The sequence below is a fragment of the Trichomycterus rosablanca genome, chromosome 26, assembly GCF_030014385.1.
Source record: "Trichomycterus rosablanca isolate fTriRos1 chromosome 26, fTriRos1.hap1, whole genome shotgun sequence".
Classification (NCBI taxonomy): domain Eukaryota; kingdom Metazoa; phylum Chordata; class Actinopteri; order Siluriformes; family Trichomycteridae; genus Trichomycterus; species Trichomycterus rosablanca.
Window position 1 is genome coordinate 3,396,143 of NC_086013.1, and position 21,942 is coordinate 3,418,084.

At 41.7% G+C, this 21,942-nt stretch overlaps 1 protein-coding gene across 1 annotated transcript in view; it reads left to right on the top strand.

Annotated features, from left to right (window-relative positions):
- The window catches only part of rasa4 (RAS p21 protein activator 4), a 29,649-nt gene extending 12,189 nt beyond the window's left edge, over positions 1-17,460 (top strand). The window contains exons 3-21 of the mRNA XM_062988744.1: positions 210-323; positions 416-477; positions 2,127-2,259; positions 3,222-3,303; positions 4,083-4,217; positions 4,968-5,059; positions 9,478-9,595; positions 10,203-10,356; positions 10,454-10,518; positions 10,682-10,794; positions 12,494-12,686; positions 13,494-13,631; positions 13,894-14,038; positions 14,113-14,285; positions 14,371-14,508; positions 15,558-15,693; positions 15,797-15,917; positions 16,103-16,161; positions 17,162-17,460. Coding sequence (XP_062844814.1) covers positions 210-323; positions 416-477; positions 2,127-2,259; positions 3,222-3,303; positions 4,083-4,217; positions 4,968-5,059; positions 9,478-9,595; positions 10,203-10,356; positions 10,454-10,518; positions 10,682-10,794; positions 12,494-12,686; positions 13,494-13,631; positions 13,894-14,038; positions 14,113-14,285; positions 14,371-14,508; positions 15,558-15,693; positions 15,797-15,917; positions 16,103-16,161; positions 17,162-17,289 — 2,299 coding nt within the window. The 3' untranslated portion in view covers positions 17,290-17,460. The remainder of the gene's footprint in view (positions 1-209; positions 324-415; positions 478-2,126; positions 2,260-3,221; positions 3,304-4,082; positions 4,218-4,967; positions 5,060-9,477; positions 9,596-10,202; positions 10,357-10,453; positions 10,519-10,681; positions 10,795-12,493; positions 12,687-13,493; positions 13,632-13,893; positions 14,039-14,112; positions 14,286-14,370; positions 14,509-15,557; positions 15,694-15,796; positions 15,918-16,102; positions 16,162-17,161) is intronic.
- The last annotated feature ends 4,482 nt before the right edge of the window (positions 17,461-21,942 follow it).

Here is a 21,942-nt window from a genome sequence, read left to right on the forward strand (position 1 = left end):
CTAAACTGTCCCGCAAAGCTGGAGGCATATTGTCTATTTTATATTCATGGCTGAAACATCCGGACTCAGTTATTAGAAGGGGCGTCCACATACTTTTGGTCAAGTTCTGTAATATATAGAGATAGATGAGGAAGTACAATTTGTATGTTTTGAGTGTAATTGTTGGTGGTTAGAGCTTCTTCTGAGTCGTATCCATGTGTCTTATTCAGAACAGCGACGATCTGGAAGACGCTGTCCCCCTTCTGGGGCGAGGAGTACAACGTCCATCTCCCACCTTCATTTCACACCGTGTCCCTGTACGTGATGGACGAAGACAATCTCAGGTCAGGATCTCACACATGGTCAGGTATTTACTGTTTATATCATTTCTAACTCTGAACCTTCTCACGGGATTTTTTATCTGGTTTGGTTTCAGTCGGGACGATGTTATTGGCAAAGTTTCCATCAGCAAGGAGGCCTTCAGTGCCAAACCACAAGGTAAAGTTTTCCTTAAGCAATTTCTCTTCTCATAAGCAGCTGTTTGGCGTCACATATTTGTAGTTGGAATCTACATCAAGAGTTTCCTGCAGTGGTGGGACGCTGGGGTGGTTCAAATCTCAGATCTGCTACAGTACAGGAGTGTCAGAGGGAGCAATTACGACCTCTGCTGGCTAGTCTATGCTGACTGCACAGAGACGGGGGATAATGGGGATCAGTGCGTTTCTCCCAATGCAGATACAGATACGGATCTCCATAATTTGGTACGACTAGATTGGGAGGAAAATTAGGGAATCAAGAATTTCCCATAGTGGGTGTTTGGCTGGCACACCATTTTAAAGCTCTGGTCTGGTCAGGCGCTCTACAGACACAATTGACCGGTTTCAGAATCACTTCCTTGCTACAGTATCAGCGACTTCTACTTTCTGGCTGAGGCGTCAGCGCTGTGAGTAAATAAACAGTTTATGTCCATTTAGAGTCCATGTCTGAGCTAGCCTGTGGTCCTTCCCAGCCAGCGTAGGTGTCGTCCATGTGGGGGAAATCCTGACGTTATAGATGACTAGCTTTGTTCGAAAAAGAGGAAGGAGACAGACCAAAAACTAAAAATAAAGATTTGTGAGACCAGGTTTCCATAAACCCACACACACAAAACCCAGAGCGGTCAATAAATAATCTCACTTCCTAATTTTAGTGTTCTTTACCAGTCCATCACAGGGCAACACACACACACACACACACACACACACACATTTACATTTGTGGCTTTAGTGGACTTTTTTTGTCCGAAGCTACTTACAATCATGACTGAACACAATTTGAGCAATTGAGGGTTAAGGGCCTCGCTTAGTGGCCCTACTAGCGGCTTGAACCGGCAACCTTCTGATTACTAGTCTAGTACCTTAACCAATGAGCTACCACTGCCCTACTTAAGGCAATTTAGTGTTGTATGTTTTTGGACTGTGGGAGGAAACCAGAGCTCCTGGAGGAAACCCACACAGACACGGGGAGAACATGCAAACTCCACACAGAAGGGACTCAGCCAACTCCACATGGGGATCAAACCCAGGACCTTCTTACTGTGAGGCGACAGAAAAGTTTATATAGAAAATATTTTAATATGGGGCGTTAGAGTGGCTCGGTGGGTAGCACTGGTGCCTCACAGTAAGAAGGTCCTGGGTTTGATCCCCATGTGGAGGCCCTTAACCCTCAATTGCTCAGATTGTGTTCAGTCATAATTGTAAGTAGCTTCGGAAAAAAACGTGCAAGTGAGGTGAACTGGAGACACAAAATTAACTTCAGAAATGAGTTAAAACACGCCTCTAAGGACCTTCCCCAGCTAGTGTCATACACCTCTAAGCAACTGGAAAATAAAGGCCGTCCACATACTTTCGGCCGTGGATAAAGTTGTATTTTCATTTTTCATTTCAACTGTGATGCAAATTGAAGCCTGTTAGCAAATGCATTAGTTCTGGTAGTGAACTTAAGTGCTGATCTGCTTTCATACACTCTTTTTTTCCCAGCACGCACTGCTACTATTTAATGAGAACGCTGTGTTGAGGGAAGCATGGAAATAGCAGTGATATACTGTAAGCTGCAGATCACAGTTCAGTACAGGTTATTACAGTCGTCTGTGTTTCTGCTGTATGCAGGTCTGGATGGTTGGATGAACCTGACTGAGATTGATCCAGACGAGGAGGTTCAGGGCGAGATTCACCTCCAGATCTCGCTGCTCGCTGATGGAGAGGTTCCACGCAAACTGTGCTGTAGAGTTCTAGAGGCCAGGTGACATCACAACGTTAAAATAATCTGTTATCTGCAAAATACGTTACTGACATACACAAATGAAATAGACGTAGATGCCGGACAAGGTGCCGGTGCAGGACGACACACTCGCAGAAGCCTGCAGGTTTTAAATGCAGTATTGTGTAAGGGTTGGAAGGTCACAGGCAGTGTAGTGGCAGTGTTCATTTTCGGTCTTGAATTTTTTGATAATATTATGCACTGTAGACAGTAAAATACCTAAAAACCCTTGTAAATCCTCAAAAAAGGGACAAGTTCTTTTTTTAATGCTTTTTTGATACACAAGCATGATAGTATCAGCTATTTTTAGACATTTCGCAATTGGCCCGTGCCAGCTTTATTGGAACATGTTGCAGGCATCAGGTTTAGGATGAACATACAGTATATTTTTTTTTAAAGAAAGTCAATTAAAGTTAACATTAAATAAATGTTAAATATTTTTTTTTAATAATAAAAAAATATATAAATTAATTAATTAACAGTTATTAATTAATTTGTTATTATTATTTTTTTTTTATAATTAACAAGCTTGTGTTTTTATTTACCTAACTGTTCTGGAATTTGAACCAAGGGTCTACACATTTCAACAAATACATCATCTCTAGGTCTGTTTAACAATTTTAACTTGTTTAAAGAGGCAAAATATACACAAACAAGCTGCTCCACACTCTTAGATCTATTAAGTTCGGTATATTATTTTATTCAGATTAGTGGACTGCTTTCTCTTTTTCCTAAACATTTTGTCATTTTGTGTTTGCCGTTGATCCCAGCATGGTATCCGAATCCAGGATGAAGCTTGAGATTATATTTTATTTTATATTTTATTTTTATATATTTATATTATAAGGTCCAGTTATAGCAATGCTTGGTCTGATCTACGCTATTACGTGCTTTAAAAGACATTTTTTAGCTTTATTTATCTCTGTTTTGTCTTTGTCTTCTAGAGATCTCGCCAAAAAAGACCGCAATGGTGCATCGGATCCTTTCGTCAGAGTCAGATTTAACGGCAAAACTCACGAGAGCGCGGTAAATCAGACGAGTCTTTTAGCTTCATCTCACTGCTAATGCTAAATCTCTCTCTGCTAAAGTGGCATATCTAATAATTACATTAGAAATTCTGAGAAAGAAAAACGAACAAATAAACTAAAAATAAAGCACTACAGGTGGTATTGTACTAATATAGTACCAAATCACTGTTGTTGTGAACAGTGTGCAGTCAGACACAGGACTTTAGCATTTAGCCTTTAGCTTTTAGCACTCCGGCAAGCTAAAGCACACAAGCACAGTTTGACAAATAAAGTCTCATATTATATCATTTAATTCTTAGAGATGTTTTATCTGTATATAAACATTTTAAATGTAAATTTATGTTTAATATACATTTATATTTATAATCCTGAAGATGAATAATAAGAGACTGAAAGGTAACTAGCATAACAACTCCAGATAAAAGCTGACAGGAATTTTTACCAGAAGAAACAAGAATATGTGAATAACAGAAGATGAATAATGTGAGCAGATAGTTAAAAGGTTTAAAGCTTAAAATTATGAAAATATTTTAATGCAGACGTTAATCTGAATGTCATTTAATTCTCAACAATTTATTTAATTAAACATTTAGCAAAATAACTGTAATTAAATGTAAATTTACGTCTAATTTACATATAATTTTTAATAGTACAGAAACTGAAATGTAATTTGGTTAGCAGAGCAGCCACAGATAGTGTATGTATTTCTGCTACTGCGAAGTCAGTGCTATTGTATATCATTTAGATTCAGGTATTTTAAAGCACACATCCGTACAGGTGGTGAAGAAGTCCTGCTATCCGCGCTGGAATGAAAGTTTCGAGTTCGAGCTGGACGACACCCTGTCTGACAGTTTATTAAGTGTTGAGGTGTGGGACTGGGACCTGGTCAGCAGAAACGACTTCCTTGGAAAGGTAAACGGTCCTGCTTAAGAGATCTACATTTAGCGTCGGTCTGTTGCTGATGTCCTGATGCTGTATAGCCCATTTTGAGTCATTAGCTCAGCTGAGGTTGTACTGTATATAGTTCTCAAAGATGCTTATTAGTGTCCCAAAGTGGGCAGATAGTGGAAGTGGGTGCCAGAATTACAGGCCACACAAAGCTGTCTTTACAAACACTCATTTTTTCTTTTGGCTGCCCGTATTTAGGGGTCGCCACACCAGATACCAGACTTGGCACCCTTCTGTTTTTATCCCAAGTTAGGACCAGCACTGAGATTGCACTGACAAGTGCACCCCCTAATGGCTAGGCTGTTTCGGCCACACATACCTTAGACATAGCCAATCATGTCTGTGCAGATGCTCGACCATTTGGAAGCTTTGCTGAGACTCGAACCACAGATTTTTGAATCTTAACTGGCGTACTTCACTCCTAAAGTGTTTAATCCACAATGTCTGCTTACAGTGAGGGATCATAAACAATATGACCAAAAGTGTATGGACAAAAAGTATATGTACAAGTATAAGTAAATATTTTATACATTTAAATCTCTATAATACTGTTAGCTTCTGGTCTGATAATTAATTCTTGTCCTGTCGAACAGCCCGTCACACCGAATTTGCCGCCCGTAAATAAACGTCTCGATCGTTTTCTCCGGCTCGGGTTTTGCTCCGCTGTTTAATTGCTCGGCCGCTCGACACGTCACTTCTTCTGCTCTCCCCAAGGTGCTGTTCAACATCAACAAGCTTCATTCGGCACAGCAAGAGGAGGGCTGGTTCCGCCTGGGGCCCGACAAACCCAAACACAGCCAGCACGAGTGAGTGCTTTTTAATTCATGCTATCTGCTTACGATAGCCGGTACGAACCAGAAGACGTACCAGAGGAATGTCCACTTCAGTTTTGTATTATTTTGTATTACAAATTTGTGTCAACTATGCAAAAGATTGCAGTTACAGACAGGATATTGTCTAAGCAATTGAGGGTTAAGGGCCTTGCTCAGGGGTCCAATAGTGGCAATCTGGCAGTGGTGAGGCTTAAACCAGCGACCTTTTGATTACTAGTCCAGTACCTTAACCTCTAGGCTACAACTGCCCTATATCCTCACATAAATATACATAATATACACACATAAGACTAGATTCTGAATGAAACTGTCATTATCTGGTATTCAGTAGAACATTTTTGTCTTTATATAGGTACTAAGGTACCAGTAGTCTGTATTTACACTCATACAGACCTCTTTTTTCTTCTAAAAATATTCTAAATCAGACACTTGGCTGCTGGCTGAGGTACCATCCTCTGAAAGTACAGTGGGCACAGGTTCAACAAATCAGTACAATTGGAAATTAGAGCCTGGTATGATGATTCTATTTTTATGTATTTACTGTATGCAGTCCCTACCGCATCTTTTCACCTGCACAAGGCTGATATGGAGATCTGTATCGCGCACGGAGAGGCGCACACCGATCTCTAGAGGCTGTAACATTGTTCAGCCACTGTCCCGCCCCTTACAGACACACAGCCAATCGTGAGACACTAGAACTAATGGGCTAGTGTCTTTTACCACTGGGTCACCCCACCAATATTGTAGAAGATTAACAGTTTGTGCTTAAAACTGCTTGTCTGGCCCCAACAGCTACACCAGTCTCTCAGATCACATTTTTCTTCATGTGTGTGTGTGTTTTATGTTCCTACGTTCTTGTGGATGTTTTGTGGTTCAGAAGCTCTAAGCAATACGCTGCTCATAGCAAGAAATGGCGCTGCAGGCACTGGCCAGAGGCTAGACTTTATTTCTGTGGTGAAACCCAAACGCTTTAATGCTTTCAGTAGCTTTCATGATATTTGTTCTATATCGTGCTTTTTCCTCTCTCTGTCGTATCAGTGTGTGACAGGATTATAGAGCGGACCTGGACTGGGGAACGGCAGAGCTTACGTAAAAACTCAAACAGGCTTATCAGCAATGCAAGGGAGTGAAAACAAGTGTCATGCTAGTGTGTGTGTGTGTGTGTGTGTGTGTGTGTGAGGATTCGGAGGAAAGTATTTAGTTGACATGTCACTGTGGCAGAGGTTCATACACAACATGGACAAAAGTATTCAGACACCCATTCTAATTTTTGAATGTATGTGTTTGAGCCAAAACAGTTCCTAACAGGTGTAAAATGATGTGCTTCTAACTTTGCAGCAACAGTTTAGGGAAGGCCCTTGGCTGTTCCTGCATGACTGTGCCCCTGTACGCTTTAGTGGTCGGCACAGAGCCCTGACCTCAGCCTCACTGACCAGCTCTGAAATGGACTGGAAGATCAATTAAAGCTTACATACAAATGCTGACAAATGCTGACCAAATGGACACAAATTCCCACAGACATACTTGAAAGTCACATAGAGGTCACTTTATAATAGAATTTTTGAATGAGATGGGATGTCCAACAAGCTGATGTTCTGGTGTCAAAATACTTTTGGCTATATAGTGTATAATCATATACCTGCCAATATCATCTACTTACTCTATAGATAGAGTGTTTTTATGTTGCGGCAACAGTTTAGGGAAGGCCCTTGACTGTTTCTGCATGACTGTGCCCCTGTATGCTCCAGTGGCCTGCACAGAGCCCTGACCTCAGTCTCACTGACCAGCTCTGGAATGAACTGGAACATCAATTGAAGCTTACATACAAATGCTGACTAAATGGACACAAATTCCCACAGACATAATTGAAAGTCACATAGAGGTCACTTAATTTTAATAGAATTTTTGAATGGGATGGGATGGGATGTCCAACAAGCTGATGGTCTGGTGTCCAAATACTTTTGGTTATGTAGTGTATAATTATATATATGCCAATTTTATCTACTTACTCTATAGACAGAGTGTTTTTATGCTAATTAATGATCAGTCTCCACTTTAACGTCCAGATTTCACATAAAATGAACATAATTTCACCAACGCTGCCGGACCGGCCAGACGTTTACCAGACACTAAACATGTCTGAGGGAGGGAAGGATGCATGGGGATCACCGTCCTGCTGCTGTGACTTTGACTTATATTGAGTCTGAGACATACCGTCGCTGGCCGGTCTAAAGACACAGAGGTTGCCAGAGGTTACCAGAGTTCACAATGAAACCGAGATTATCCAAACCGGGTGCAAAGAGGACAAAATGCAGGCATGAATAACATTTTACTCCCATCCATCTGTTTCTGCTTTTCAAATGATGAAACAAGGGGATTTAAAATGCCCGTCCCAGACCAAAGGATTATTTTCCTGCCCGTTGCAGTAATAGTGCTTTACTGTGTTTCTTAGACAGCATGGCCAAAAAATGCCACCAGATCCAGAGTCACGGCTGTTTATGACAAATATGTTGACAGCGTATCGTTTTTAAAGAAATATAATTGATTTCATACCCCTGTTTGGGATGGATGTGGCTAAAACACATAAACTCAGTAATCAGAAGAATGTACACGTGTATTTTGAACTACTTATGTTGAAGACTCCCACCCTGCTGGCAGCTGTTGGGTGACTTCACATGGTCTCACTTTTCTAAAAGTAATAGCCCTGTCTGGCTGTGAGATGATGGAGTGGAAGTGATCGGCGAGTGTCGTCGTGCTATAATAATAAAAACAGCACACCTAATGCTCTTGAACAAAAATGGATGTGGCAACCTCTTCAGGAGAGCCAAATAATATCTAGGTTTATCCTAGGGAGTCATCGAAAAGAGCATGATGGGATTAGTTGAAGTGGTGGTTTCATCGCTTACCCATTGATCTTGACCATTTCTACTGATTTCATAGCAAGACGGTTAATAAAAATGGTTGTTTTTTTATGCACGGTGTAAAAAGGCACCAATTTGGCAACCGTTAACTCCCCCTCTCGCCCCTTTATGTTCATTTCGGGGCTCTGACCTCAATCAAGTCCACAATGAAGCAAGGTTCATGGTGCCATGGACCTAGGGGTTGCTGTGCAAAAATGAAGCCCCTGGGTTGCCAGTCACATTAAATTAATAGCGAGCCAGACCTTTTATGCTTTCCTGACAAAGGGGCACAAATTCCCACAAGATATCGGAATGTATCTGTTGACAATAGTACCCATTCAGTCAAAAAAACCAAAAAAAACAGTTGTGAGGACAGGCATTAATAGTGCAAGTCCAGACTCATGGTCGACATTCTAATTCATCCAAAAGGTGTTTTATAGGGATAAGGTCAGGGTTTGGAGTTCTGCCTTGTCTTTTCTGGATATTGGAGTGTGTCTGTTGGCATTTGTTTAACTAAAGTAAAACGTATTGAACCATGTATGAACAAAGCTCGATTTGTGCACTGGACCCTTCATTATTTAACATAATTGATTTTATATACTTTTGATTTTATGCACTTATAGGGTTGCCAAATACATTGAATTGATAGCAAACCAAAGCTTTCATTTAATGCTTTCCTGACAAAATGGGCACAAATTCCCACAGTATGCAAATACCTTTGGTTAGCTCTGCAGATTAAGTAATGGACTAGTAACCAGAAGGTTGTCTGTTCAAGCGCCACCACCCTACTGTTGGACCCATGAGCAAGGCCCTTCATCCTCAATTTCTCAGAATTGTGTTCATTTATAATCGTAAGTCACTTCAGATGGTTGAAGACGTGTTTCCACCCACTGTAGGTCTTCTTTTTAATCGCTGTACCAATAAAGCAGCAATAAAGTGTTAAGCCAAGGTTCTTCCCCCCAAGCTTTCAGTTCTATGGAACAATAACCCACTTTACAGTGTTTACAGTGTTGAATGTTCCTCTGACCTTCAGCAGTCGCCTTCTCCAGACGGTGATGCTGAATTTCCTTCATTTCAGCTTTATGTCTTCATATTGACCGACTTTATAAAAAGCATCCACCCACATGCTCTTAAACCCTGCCAGTCTGTGGCTTTTATGGAGCGTTTTATTCACACTTATGGAGTCATTTTCCTCAGGACTGTTTGTCTGATCTGTTGGCCGGGTGTATTTTCTGAGACTCTTTAAGTGGCGTGAGTCAGCAGTGAGCTTTTTGTCTTCCGTAATCTCAGTTTTTTGTTTTTGCTAGAGACCTAAAGCAGTACAAATCTTGGTATTAACCAGGAGCTGTTTATTTTTTCGGAGATAAAACCCCCCTCTCGAGTTCTTATGTGGCTGGAGTTAGAGGTTAAGTATCTGTGGGGCTTTGTGATGATTACAGTGCTGTTACTCAATCTGCCGTCTCTGTCTCTCTTCATCTGTCTGTGTTCAAGAGGCACTCTGGGATCGTTACGGCTGCAGCTGCGTCTCCGAGACGAGACGGTCCTGCCGTCCGGCCATTACCAGCCCCTCACCGAGCTGCTCAGTCAGTCCGTGCGGTCTCACCTCAACGTGAGTCTACATCGTTAACGCGCACATCTGTATACACAGAGGCCCTGCTGCTAAATGTACACGTACACTATGATGTCATAACTCGTTAGGTTTCTTGTGATGGGACATTATGATGTCATAACTCATTTGTTTTTGTATGGCATGATGTCATAACTCATTTGATTTCTTGTTCTGTGACATTATGACGTCATAACTCATTTGGTGACATTATGATGTCATAACTCATTCGGTTTCTTGTGGTGTGACATTATGATGTCATAACTCATTTGGTTTCTTGTTCTGTGACATTATTAGGTCATAACTCATTTGGTGACATTATGATGTCATAACTTATTTGGATGTGTATGCCATTATGACATCATAAGTGATTTGTTTTCATATGGCATTATGATGTCATAACTTATTTGGTTTCTTGTGATGTGAAATTATGACGTCATAACTCATTTGGTGACATTATGATGTCATAACTCATTTGGTTTCTTGTGATGTGGCATTATGATGTCATAATTATTTGGTTTATTTGGTTAATTGCACATCACAAAACAGTGCAGCCACATTTGTTTGATCTTTTCTTTCCTTTCTGTGATCTCACCGCTGTGCATCGTAGGGCAACTGGCCTGAACTGATCATGCTAATCGACGAGACCACGACTACTGAGAACAGACAGGAAGTGGCCACCAACCTGGTCAAGCTCTTTCTGGGTCAAGGCCTCATTAAGGAGTTTCTAGATGTGCTGTTTAAACTGGAACTAAGAAAAACAAGTACGAGAACCAGTCTTTTATCACCGTATGTAAGATTCAGTTCATCATATTCAGTGTGATTGAAGCGTAACCTGTTGGTACCGTTTCTATTTCCCAGCTGAACCCAACACGTTATTCAGGAGCAACTCTTTAGCCTCCAAATCCATGGAGTCCTTCCTAAAGGTAATCCAGAATCTTATTTTGTTATAATAAATAATAAAACTAATACATAAAAGGAAAGACCAGCTTCTGCTGGCACGCTGTGTGTCAAATCTCTATGTAGTTACTATGTAGTGTACTTGAAATAGTTACCCAGTGAAGATTGCTGGTTGTTTTGTGCTGGCAGGTAGCTGGGATGCAGTATCTCCACAGGCTTCTGGGTCCCATCATCAATCGCATCTTCGATGAGAAGAAGTATGTGGAACTGGATCCCAATAAAGTGGAATTGAAAGAATCAGGGTAGGTACCAAAATGGTCCAATAACCAATCAAAGGGCACGTCTTGGGTGGACCATTCACAAATCCCAGGGTCGATGCTAAGGTGATGGTAATATGACATCCAGGAACCACCTGAAACAAGTCATAAGGTAGAAGCAGCTAACACAGGTGTCACTGTCCATAGTCAAGTGTCACCCCACCCTCAGACACAGCCAATCAGGTCTGTATGTGGACTCCCAACACATCGCAAAGCTGTGGATTTGAACCCTGGATCCCAGCGGTAATGGCACTATGACACAGTAATGACACTATATGACCAAAAGTATTTGGACCCTTGACCATGAGCTTGTTGGACATCCTGTTTGAAAAACATCTATGTAATCTTCTGAGAAGGCTCCTCACAAGACATAGATGTATGTGTGTGGGAATTTGTGCCCATTCAGTCAAAAGAGAATGGCTGGGCACTAATGAAAGCCTCGATTGATATTCCGATTCACTTAAATTGAAGCAACTGGAGTTTCTTCATGTCATTATACAGACTGCTTTGTACACAGGGGTACAGTCATGCTGGAACAGGAAATAGCCTTCCCTAAACTGTTGCTGCAAACAGATTCAGAAAGGGGGGCTATTACTTTTTCACACTATTGTAACACTGCCTCTTTACTTTTTACCTGAGCTCAGACCAGTGCCCTCTGAAGAGTCACATCTGGCTTCTCTCGAGGTGGAGTGCAGCTGTGAAGGACCCTGTACTGTTTGATTAAGTATGTTTACCAAACCTGGCTCAGTAGCTTTAGCACCATAGCAACCCTGCAGTCACGTGTCCCAAAGAGCGATCCAGTGGCTGGCACAGCCTTACTACACCAGTGGTGCCCAAAGTGGCGGCTATAAACGTAACAACCCAGTCACACCAGAATTGCCGTTCACATCATGTGACATGTGACAGTATACGGTCTAAGCAAATGAGCGTAAATAAGGCCCTCGCTCAAGGGCCCAACAGAGGCAACCCAGCAATGGTGTGTCTTGAACCAGCGACCTTTCGGTTATCAGTCCAGTATCTTAACCACTAGTCTACATGAATAATAATCAATAAGCAACCAAGCCTCCAACTCACTACACATTATGTTGTTTCATTTTTTTAATTCCCTGATTGACACTCGCCCTGGCCCCGCCCTGACCCCGCCCTGACCCAAGAGAGCCGCAAACTCACTGCCATGCCTCGACCAGACAGCAGAGGTCGCATTTGCAGCACCATAAAGGAACCCAGTTGACCTCCCTTCTCGACCTCCCATCCTTACCGACACAGCCAGTCGTAGCTCAGTGGTTAAGGTCCTGAACTAGTAATCAGAAGGTTGCCAGTTCAAGCCCCACTGCCGCCAAGGCCTCTAACCCTCAATTGCTCAAACTGTATTCAGTCATAAATGTAAGTCGCTTAGTATAAAAGCGTTTGCTAAATGCCACAAATGTAAACGTAAGGCACCCGTCCAGGTCGATAGCACAGCTGAGCTCGGAACTCAGGAGCTTCACAGAACTTGGAATGCAACGTGCATGGGTGTTTATTTTCACCACCATCATGCAAACAGTACATTCGCTTCAAATTCTTAACATGTGTGACTTAATATGTCTTCCTGTGATGGCCTGGCATCTATTTGGCATCTGTAGGCTCCAGATGCACCGCGACCCTGACCGTATAAAGCACGTACTGAACCGATCTGTATCCCCAGGTGCGCCGGGCTGCACCGCGTGCAGAAAGAAGCCGACGTGATCCAGCAGAGCTCCGGCCTGCTCCAGTCGTACCTCTCTGAGCTGATGGCCGCCGTCCTGCAGTCGTCCTCGTACTGCCCGCTGCTGCTCTGCCAGGCCTTCCAGCGGCTCTACCGGCGGGTCCAGGCCAGCTTCCCTCAACCGGAGGACGAGGTAACGTGCCACTACGTGAAGAACTGTTATTAGATTAGAAATCGGATGTGCTATACTGGTCAAAAATGAAAGAGACACAGACAGTCCTGTTATTATCTGTATGAGGAGAAACAGCTGTGTGGTACCAGATGTTTCTTATTTTTGAAGAACGAGGCAATGAAAAACAGGACTGCCATTAATTAGAGGCTGGAACGTGGGTAAGACTGTTCACAGCTGAGCAAGCTTTATATCTCTATGGTCTTGGAGGTTGCTGTAGAAGTATGAAGCTCCTTCCATTGATCTGCTTGATGGTTTGACTCGACAGCGTTATTCCTTAGTCCTTATTCCAACCTTGGCAAGAGACCACTGTTCCATGTACACTATATGGACAAAAGTATTTGGACACCCCTTCTAATTTTTTCAATCCATATGTTCCAGGCAGAACATTTGCTAACAGGTGTGTATAAATCAATTAAATAAAGGACATTATGTGCTTCCAAATTTGTTGCAGCAGTTTAGGGAAGGCCCTTTCCAGTTCTGGCATGATAAAGCAAGCTCTATACATTGAGACATGAAGAGCCCTGACCTCAGCCCTACAGAACGTCAGTACCCAGCCATGCAAAAGCTTTTGAATGAATGGACAAAAATTCCCACAGACATACTTCAAAGTCATTCATCTGACAAGGTCACACAGAGGTCACTCTGTTTTAATACCATGCGTTTTTGAACAGGGATGTCCAACAAGCTCATGCTCAGGTGTCCAAATACTTTTGACCACTACTTTTTGCTTCACACTTCTGACTCCTGTCTCGATTTGTACCCACACAGAAAGTGAAGTTCATCGCCGTGACCAGCTTCCTGTGCCTGCGCTTCATTTCTCCCGCCATCATGTCACCCAAGCTCTTCCACCTGAGAGAGAAACACGCAGACGCCCAGACCAGCCGCACCCTCCTGCTGTTGGCTAAAGTATGTTTATTTCTGCATTTATTTTCTCGCCTTTTCTCCCAATTTCAGCATAGCCAATCAGTCTTTTGCCCCTGGAGACCCTGGTCGTGTCCAAGGAGGGTATATTTGCATGACACATGCCCTCAGACCCTTCTTATCCGTCCGTACTTTGGTGGATTGCTTCACGTTGCTGTAAAATCCCACACACGTGATGTTTTTGTTATTTTGTCCACCAGCGGACGCCCAGATCTGCCCGTTTCTCAGCGTTCTTCTCATTTTTTAGGCCGTTCAGACGATCGCCAACCTGGACACAGGGGTGTGCTGCTCTAAGGAACCGTGGATGGTGCCACTGCAACCCGCCATCCAGCAGGGCGTCTCCCAGCTCAAAGACTTCATCACCCGCCTGGTCAGCTGCCACGATTCAGAAGGTGCACGCGGCTCTAAACATGTAATTAATTTCATAAAACAGGATCCTATTTTATTCTTAACGCTTTCTCTGTAGATCTTGGTTTGCAAACCCGGATGAGTCTCCAGTGCGGCACGATGGAAAAAGAGGGCTTCCTGTTCCTCCACAAGACCAAGGACAGGTGCATCCTGATGACGTCCCCCTTCAAGAAGTACTACGTCACCCTGAGCAAAGACACGCTGTCATATTCGCGGACGCCCCATTCCAAGGTGAGCGTTCCTCATTCCACCCACAGCAGCGCTACCTCTCGTCGCTCTCCGGGTCATATTAACTTTAATTTTCGTACTGGCGCAGAAGAGCACGTTCATTTTCCTCCCGAAGATCAGGGCGGTAGAGAAGGTGGAGGAGAAGTGCTTCGGCAGTGCCAACGTCATGCAGATCATCTCGAGTGAGGATTCGGGACAGCAGGAGACCCTCTATCTGGACTGCAAGGTTGGTGTTAGCATCAGTGTGTATGGGAGTTCAGGTCACAGCTTAGTGCCAGTTTTATAGTATGATGGTCTACAGCGCCTCTTAGTGGTGTAAAGGTTCATTACAAAAGATAAATCAGTCGTCATGTATACTAAATGCTTGAAAACTGGTACCCCAATCTAATCACAGAAATACGGGGCATGGACTCCACGGTCCACAGTTCTGTTGTTTTCCACAGTTTAGGATCTCTCTTTTTCACCCTGTGTCGCATGGCATCCCAGATATCCCGATAACATTGAGTTCTGGTTACTTAGGTGGGAACGGCAAAACCCCAAACTCAGACGAGTGTTCCTCTAACCATAATTTGGCATCTCTAGACATGTGTGGCGGTGCATCATCCTTACCCATGCCATCCATACCATCATGGAGGCACTACCAGTCCCTACAGTCCCCTGTTGTACCAGGTTTTCTGGCACTTCAGTGTAAATCTGTACACATATTAGCAATAACATTAAAACCAGCTGTTTTTAATGCAAAGGTGCCCCTGGACAGGTGCCCTCAAAACAGCTCTGACCCATCAGTCCATTATAATAGACTGTAAGGTGTAAGATGCAAGGTGGGGGCCTCTATGGACCTTATTTGTCCAGTCCCTCCCTCCGTTAGAGGTGCTGATATGCCAGACGAAGCTCATCTTGGCACGGTGGGTACCACTGTCGCTTCACAGCAAGAAGGCCTTGTGTTCGATTCCCAGATGCAATGGAATTTGCATGTTGTCCATGTGGTTTTCCCCAGTTGCTCCGGTTTCTTCCCACAGTCCAAAGACATGCAGTCAGGTTAATTGGATATACAAATGTATGAGTGTGTTCCAGGGTATGAGTGTGATGGTCTGGTGACCTGTCCAGGGTGTTTAATACCTTTCGCCTAGTGTATCAGACCCACCAGGACCCTGAATAGGATACAGCTGTGGTAAAAACAGACCAGATCATTGGTCTACTGTTTCATCCTGCTTTGTTTATGTATCAGTCTGCATGAATTAATGCATATATCAATGCAATCCTGTCTCTTTATAGAGCGTGAACGAACTGAATCAGTGGCTCTCGGCTTTACGCAAGGCGTGCAGTCGCAACACCAACACCATGAGCTGCTATCACCCTGGCATCTACAAAGCAGACCGATGGAGCTGCTGCCACCAGAAAGAGAAAACAGGTACAGCATGGCATAGCTGTCTAGTGACGGGCTTGCAGAACACACTTTGAATTTTAAATAAAGAACATCTGATTCGATCTCTCTGCCTGGTGCCACCACACAGACCCGGGCTGTGATAAGACCAGGCACGGCGTCACCCTGCAGGAATGGTACGACCCGCTTGACCCAGACCTGGAGGCACAGCTGATTTACCGGCATCTCAGCAGCGTTCAACAGGCCATGAGGTACTGACCCACCCAGACACCAGTTTCATTTCATGCTTCGTTTACCACACACGTTCCCTGTACAGTAGTAGCAGTGACGGGTCAGTGATCCGGTGCCAAGTATCTGTTATGATGATTAACACGCCTGGAATACAGGAATGTACTGTGTGGTACATCGCTGCTTCATTCACTCTTGTGTCTTGCAGGGATAAATATAAGAAACTGACGAAGCAGGAAAATGCTGATGAAGATGATTCTAATGAAGGTAGGTGTTCATTATTTCATTTTATCTAAGACCATCCTAGAAATGGCATACTAGGAGTGGTGTATTTTTAATAATAGTATTAAGATATATAATTATTTTTGGCACATCCAGTCTCAGCTCTACTATCGGCCGTCCGGGTCCCTAAACAGACATGATTGGCTATGTCTGAGGATGGGAGGGTTGAAGGGATTCCTCATTACTGCTGCAATTACCGTCTTTGAGAGTACTACAATGTACAGAGAACTTGTCTCTAACAGGGGAAAAGAAGCGGTATGTGTATATGTATGTATATGAACATGTCTGAAAGAAGATCTACTTTCTTTAAAACCTCTTGGTATATGATAGATAGGTAGATATATGGTGTTATGGACTTATTGAAGTACCAGGAGAATTTTCAGGATTTAATATGCGCCTCGTCAAGAACCCAAACATTAGGACAAGGATTCAAAACAAATGGCTTTAGATTAAGCTTCTGCCCTGGTAAACCTTCAGGCCATGGCCATGGCCAACACCAGCCTCCCTTACTGAAAAGCTATGAAGTGGACAGTCCACAGATAAACAGATATAATCTGTATGTCCCAATCTAATCAAGCAATATACAAAGATGTTAATAATTATAATACATGAGATTAAACTAGTCCATGTATATTTCTTCTAAGGGTGGCAAAAATGTATTTAAAGAAGTTTATTTACTTATATATTATTACTAATGGTGACATAGAGCCACGATCAATAATTGCTATGCATTTTGATAACTGTAAGCTAGTATAGTAGAGGTTTAAACTTAAGCAATGAATTAACCTGATGTGACCTTTTGATGCCATAAACATTTCAGTTCAGAGCTCACTGGCCACACATTGACGTGTGGTCTGCCCTGCTGCACTCTAGACCAATTATTACTGTACGACTTATTACATTTGTAATAGAGTGTGCTGACCAGATTCATTGATAATCTATCATGACAGTGTTGTATGTTTTATATTCTGATTGTGGCTTCCAGATCAGGAGAAGTTGGACGGGTTAGCAAAACTCCTGAAGATCCTCCAGGATCTACACGATGCACATGCAGCAGTGGAGGAGAAGGAGTGTTTGAAAAATAAGAACGTTTTCCTGGAGCTACATACGTAAACTTAGGATTCACGAAAGACTGTTTGGTCCCAGACTGGCTTTATTGACAGAAATTTTAATGTAAATTTGCTGGTGTAAAAAGTAAAATGTGCTGCTCAGCACGTCTGGGGTTTAAGCAAAGGTTTAAGGTTTAATGGCAGAATTTTGAATCACTCATTTGAATATAAGTATTTGTTGGGAATAGAGAAAAAATAAAATTAATCTTTTAATTTATTACTGTAATGCATTTTCGCTTTTTTAGACAATTTAATCTGAGCGCTTTTCTTAATTGTCAAAAGTCCGTGGAATTCCATACATAGAGGAACCAGAAGTACAAATACTAATACCTACTACTCCTTGGTACATATTTTCTTGCTATCTGTGTGAGAATATAAACAAGAGTACCATAGATGTGTGTTTTTGGTGCCCTGTGTGAGGAGCTTTACATATTTAACCTGTATCTATTTCCAAATGCAATGCGCACATGGATTGTACATGAACGTATCAAGAAAGGAAGTGAGTATGTGTAGACATATGCTCCATTAGTGCCCAATTCAGAAGATAATCTTTATCTAGATAGACAAATATACCTTTTTTGGTAATAACAGCCTTCAAAGTTTTCTACACTTTTCTATTTTACAGTGTCTGTGGGAATTTTTGTCCCATTTGTGAGACGCTAATATTGAAAACAGTCTGGCTCATAGTAACCATATCTGAAGGACATTGAAATTCATCCCATTGGTGTTTAGCGAGGTCATGGTCAGAGCCTTTAAGCACAAGGGGCACAATCATGTCGGAACTGGAAAACAAATCTTCCAAACAAAGTTAAATCCATATTATTTATTTTTTGTAACCGACCTGTACACCTGTTAGCAATGGGTGTGGCAGAATCACCTAAACTCAATAATTAGGTCAAATTATGGTTCAGTACTCTTGACCATAGAGTCACAGTGAGCTTTGGCATCAAATCCAATCCCACTGCATCTGTGAATCCTCTTTATTCCCTCTGGACTCCCGACAGTAAACAGCTCATATCATCTCCACATTATTGACAGCACCGCTAGTGATGCGCCACTCGGGATCCTCCATCTGCACTCAGTATTGATACGTTTATCAATTATTCAAACCTCAAAGCACATTTAGGATAGGAAAGTGTGTTTCTATTGTCGCCGCGCTTAATCCTGTCAGCTGTATATTTTGTATGTATTATGTCTCTAAACCTTTTGTATTAAAGACTGTATTTCTAATGTATTTCTGCCAAGTGGTTAAAATCACGTCAGTGTTTTGAGTAACTCAAGAAGGACCGGTGTGCTAAAAATCCTTCACCAGACTGCTAATGTCTGCTCCTAAAACCATTATGCTACCACCACCACACTTTAAAGTGGTGTTACCTGGCTGATTTGGATTGTTAGATTCACGCCACATGATACTATTATCTATTAAGTGGACCCCCCCCCTTCCATTTTAAAGCTTATTGCTTAAGATTTTCTAAATAAGAGAAGTGAGGGAACAAACCTCTACCCATTTCAATAAACAATTATTGTTTATTCATGGAATGTAACTGGAAAAATAAAGCATTTAAATCTGCCGTAACTCCTAAGTCCAAGTCTCAGCAGTGCTATCAGCCTGGTCGCATGTGCTGTGGTTAAAGCCTTTGCACAAGCTAGGTTAGCAAGGGTGTTGTATGGCAGGCAGAGATTGCATAATAGAACATTAAACGTGATACAGTATTGTATTTATCCTTTTTTTATTCATTTTCCACATATCTGAGGTTGTATTATACAAAAGCTAATAAAAGAAATAACATACCACATACAGATCTAGTGTTTTACTACTATTCAGGCCTGCTTGCTTGTACAATGTCTACAGACCTAACACAAAACGTGATGCACATGGCGACAGGTTAATAAAGTCTGAAGTATATAAGCATTGCACGCTTGCTTCTTTTTCATGAAAGCAGCTCCATTGTAAAAGCTGATGGGCTGAAGAAGGAATGTGCTTCCTGTTTACGCCTGTGAAACTTGAACCGTCCATGTGCTTCTCTAATCTGCTTCCCACACACAGCAGATCAGCACTGGTGGCACATTTAGGCAATCTATGTACAGCAGAAGTCTCTCTGTGCCTAAATAATTAAAAAACAAAACACATTATAAGTAACAAACCTGCATCTTCAGGGGCTTTTTCTTGCATAGCAGGTTCTAAGCCATGGCTATATGATGACCTAATAATTTTGAACATATGTTGCATATGTCTACAGTATAGCTCTGGTGAGAAGCCACCACTGGTTGGTGTATAAGAGGCGGCTGGTGATGAATAGAGTGTGTGATAGTGTGCAGCTCTCCTTGGTCAGCAGAAGACTTCTTATAGCTGGAGATTAATTAGCCTATGCAATTAATCTGTTCATGTGATCTTAGGACACAGTCTAAATAGAAAACAGGCATTCCAAAAAATACTATCTGCTTTACTATCTGCACTCTGGGAAAATGTGGTCCGCTTTCCGGATCAGTCTACTTGAGTAATGAATGACTCAGGACTGACTCACCGGAAGTGGAGAAATTCCAGGAGCAAATTCCTGATGCAGCACTTCAGTCCATCTGTGTTAAACATTGCAAAGATGCTCAAGTGTGAGATTCGTTCAAACTTAGGCCATGCAGCAGTTGGCTGTATTTTTAAATTAAACTGGGCTAAAAATGGTTTATAGGGAAAAAACGCTGAACTCAGGTTTTATCACACTGAATTAAACAATATAACAATATATTTGTTCTAAAGAGGTTTTAGAACAACATATTTGTATTCATCCAATAAACAAAGTTATCGAACATGCATATCATTACTTAGTCAATCAGTTTACCAGTTGATAAGCCAGATAAGCTAATCAAACACAACCAGGCTTGATTTTAAAATAAGAATCGTACCTACTAACTACCTTTACCATCAAGCAGTAAACTTGGAACAATGGAAAATCTACCCAGGAGTGGCCAGTCACAGCCTTTGTTCGTAGGTTCAGTAGCAATTTGTTGTAAAAGTCAAAGACTAGGTAAAAATAAGATTAACTGGAAGGCAAAAAGGGGGAAATCACAGCCAGTTAATTGGGATTTAGGACAGACAAATGGTGTTATCAGGGTGATGTCTTTTTTCCTGAAGTACATGGTTATTCTAATTACATAATTATGATAAAATACAATTTAAAACAACAAAAGATAGTCAAAATCCTTTTTATTTACTTGCAAAATAATTACTTCCACTCAAACTGTTTAACAATTTGAACTTCTTAATAATTTCTTAACAAATAACCAGTAAAACATATTGGGTTGGTTTCACAGACAGGGATTAAACCCAGTCCTAGAATACACAGCATTTTGAAGAGCCACCAAGAGCTTTGTGTTTCACAAACGCGAAACAAGACTCCTGTGCTAAATGCCAGCACTGGTGGTACAAGAAGTAAACAACAAACCTTTCAGTGTTTAATTTTGTTGAGTTTTATTGCAATTAAGAGGCCAGTTTTAAAGAAACTCGACATATAATCACTTAAAACAGCCACCAAGAGCTTTGTGTTTCACAAACGCAAAGCATGATAGACTACAGCGCTAAATGCTAGTGCAAGAAGTAAACAAAAACTTTAAATGTTCAATTTTGTTCAGTTTTATAGCAATTTAGTGGCCAGTTTTAAAGAAAGCCAACATATAATCACTCAAAACAGCCACCAAGAGCTTTGTGTTTTAAAAACACAAAGCATGACAGACTCTTGGGCTAAATACCAGCACTGGTGGTGCAAGAAGTAAACAAAAAACCTTTTAATGTTTAATTTTGATCAGTTTTATTGCAATTAACTGGCTAGCTTTAAAGAAAACCAACATACAATCACTTAAAACAGCCACCAAGAGCTTTGTGTTTTAAAAACACAAAGCATGACAGACTCCAGTGCTAAATGCTAGTGCAAGAAGTGAACAAAAAACCTTTTAATGTTCAATTTTGTTCAGCTTTATAGCAATTTAGTGGCTAGTTTTAAAGAAACCCGATATATTATCACCCAAAACAGCCAGCAAGGGCTTTGTGTTTCACAACACAACTCCTGTGCTAAATGCCAGCACTGTGAGGACAAGAAGTAAACGACAAACCTTTTAATGTTTAATTTTGTTGATTTTTATTGCAATTTAGTGGCCAGTTTTAAAGAAACCAGACATATTATCACCTAAAACAGCCACCAAGAGCTTTGTGTTTCACAAACGCAAAACATGACAGACTCTTGGGCTAAATGCTAGCACAAGAAGTAGACAAAAACCTTTAATGCTTTGTAGTTTAGTGTTTTGTAGTTTAGTGTTTTGTGTAACCATTAATTCTGCTTTAATTCAGCAGGCTCATGATTCTGCTGAAACTGCTTATCTGCACTTTACCCACCCAAACTTACACCATTAAACTACAAAAAAAAACGTGTCTGGGGATCAAAAGTCGTAAAAATAAGCAATATGTGAGAGAAACGAGCTTAAAATTGTTCATTTTGTGAAGAATTGGGCCTAAAACGAGCCGGTAGCGGGACAATGTGACCGGCTTTTGCTGCAGTTAGCATCCCGCTACACTCCACCCTCCGCCTCAGCATCCATGTTTTCCACATCCGAGCCGCCGTGTGTGTGTGTGTGTGTGTGTGTGTGTGTGTGTGTGAAAGAGAGTGTGTGT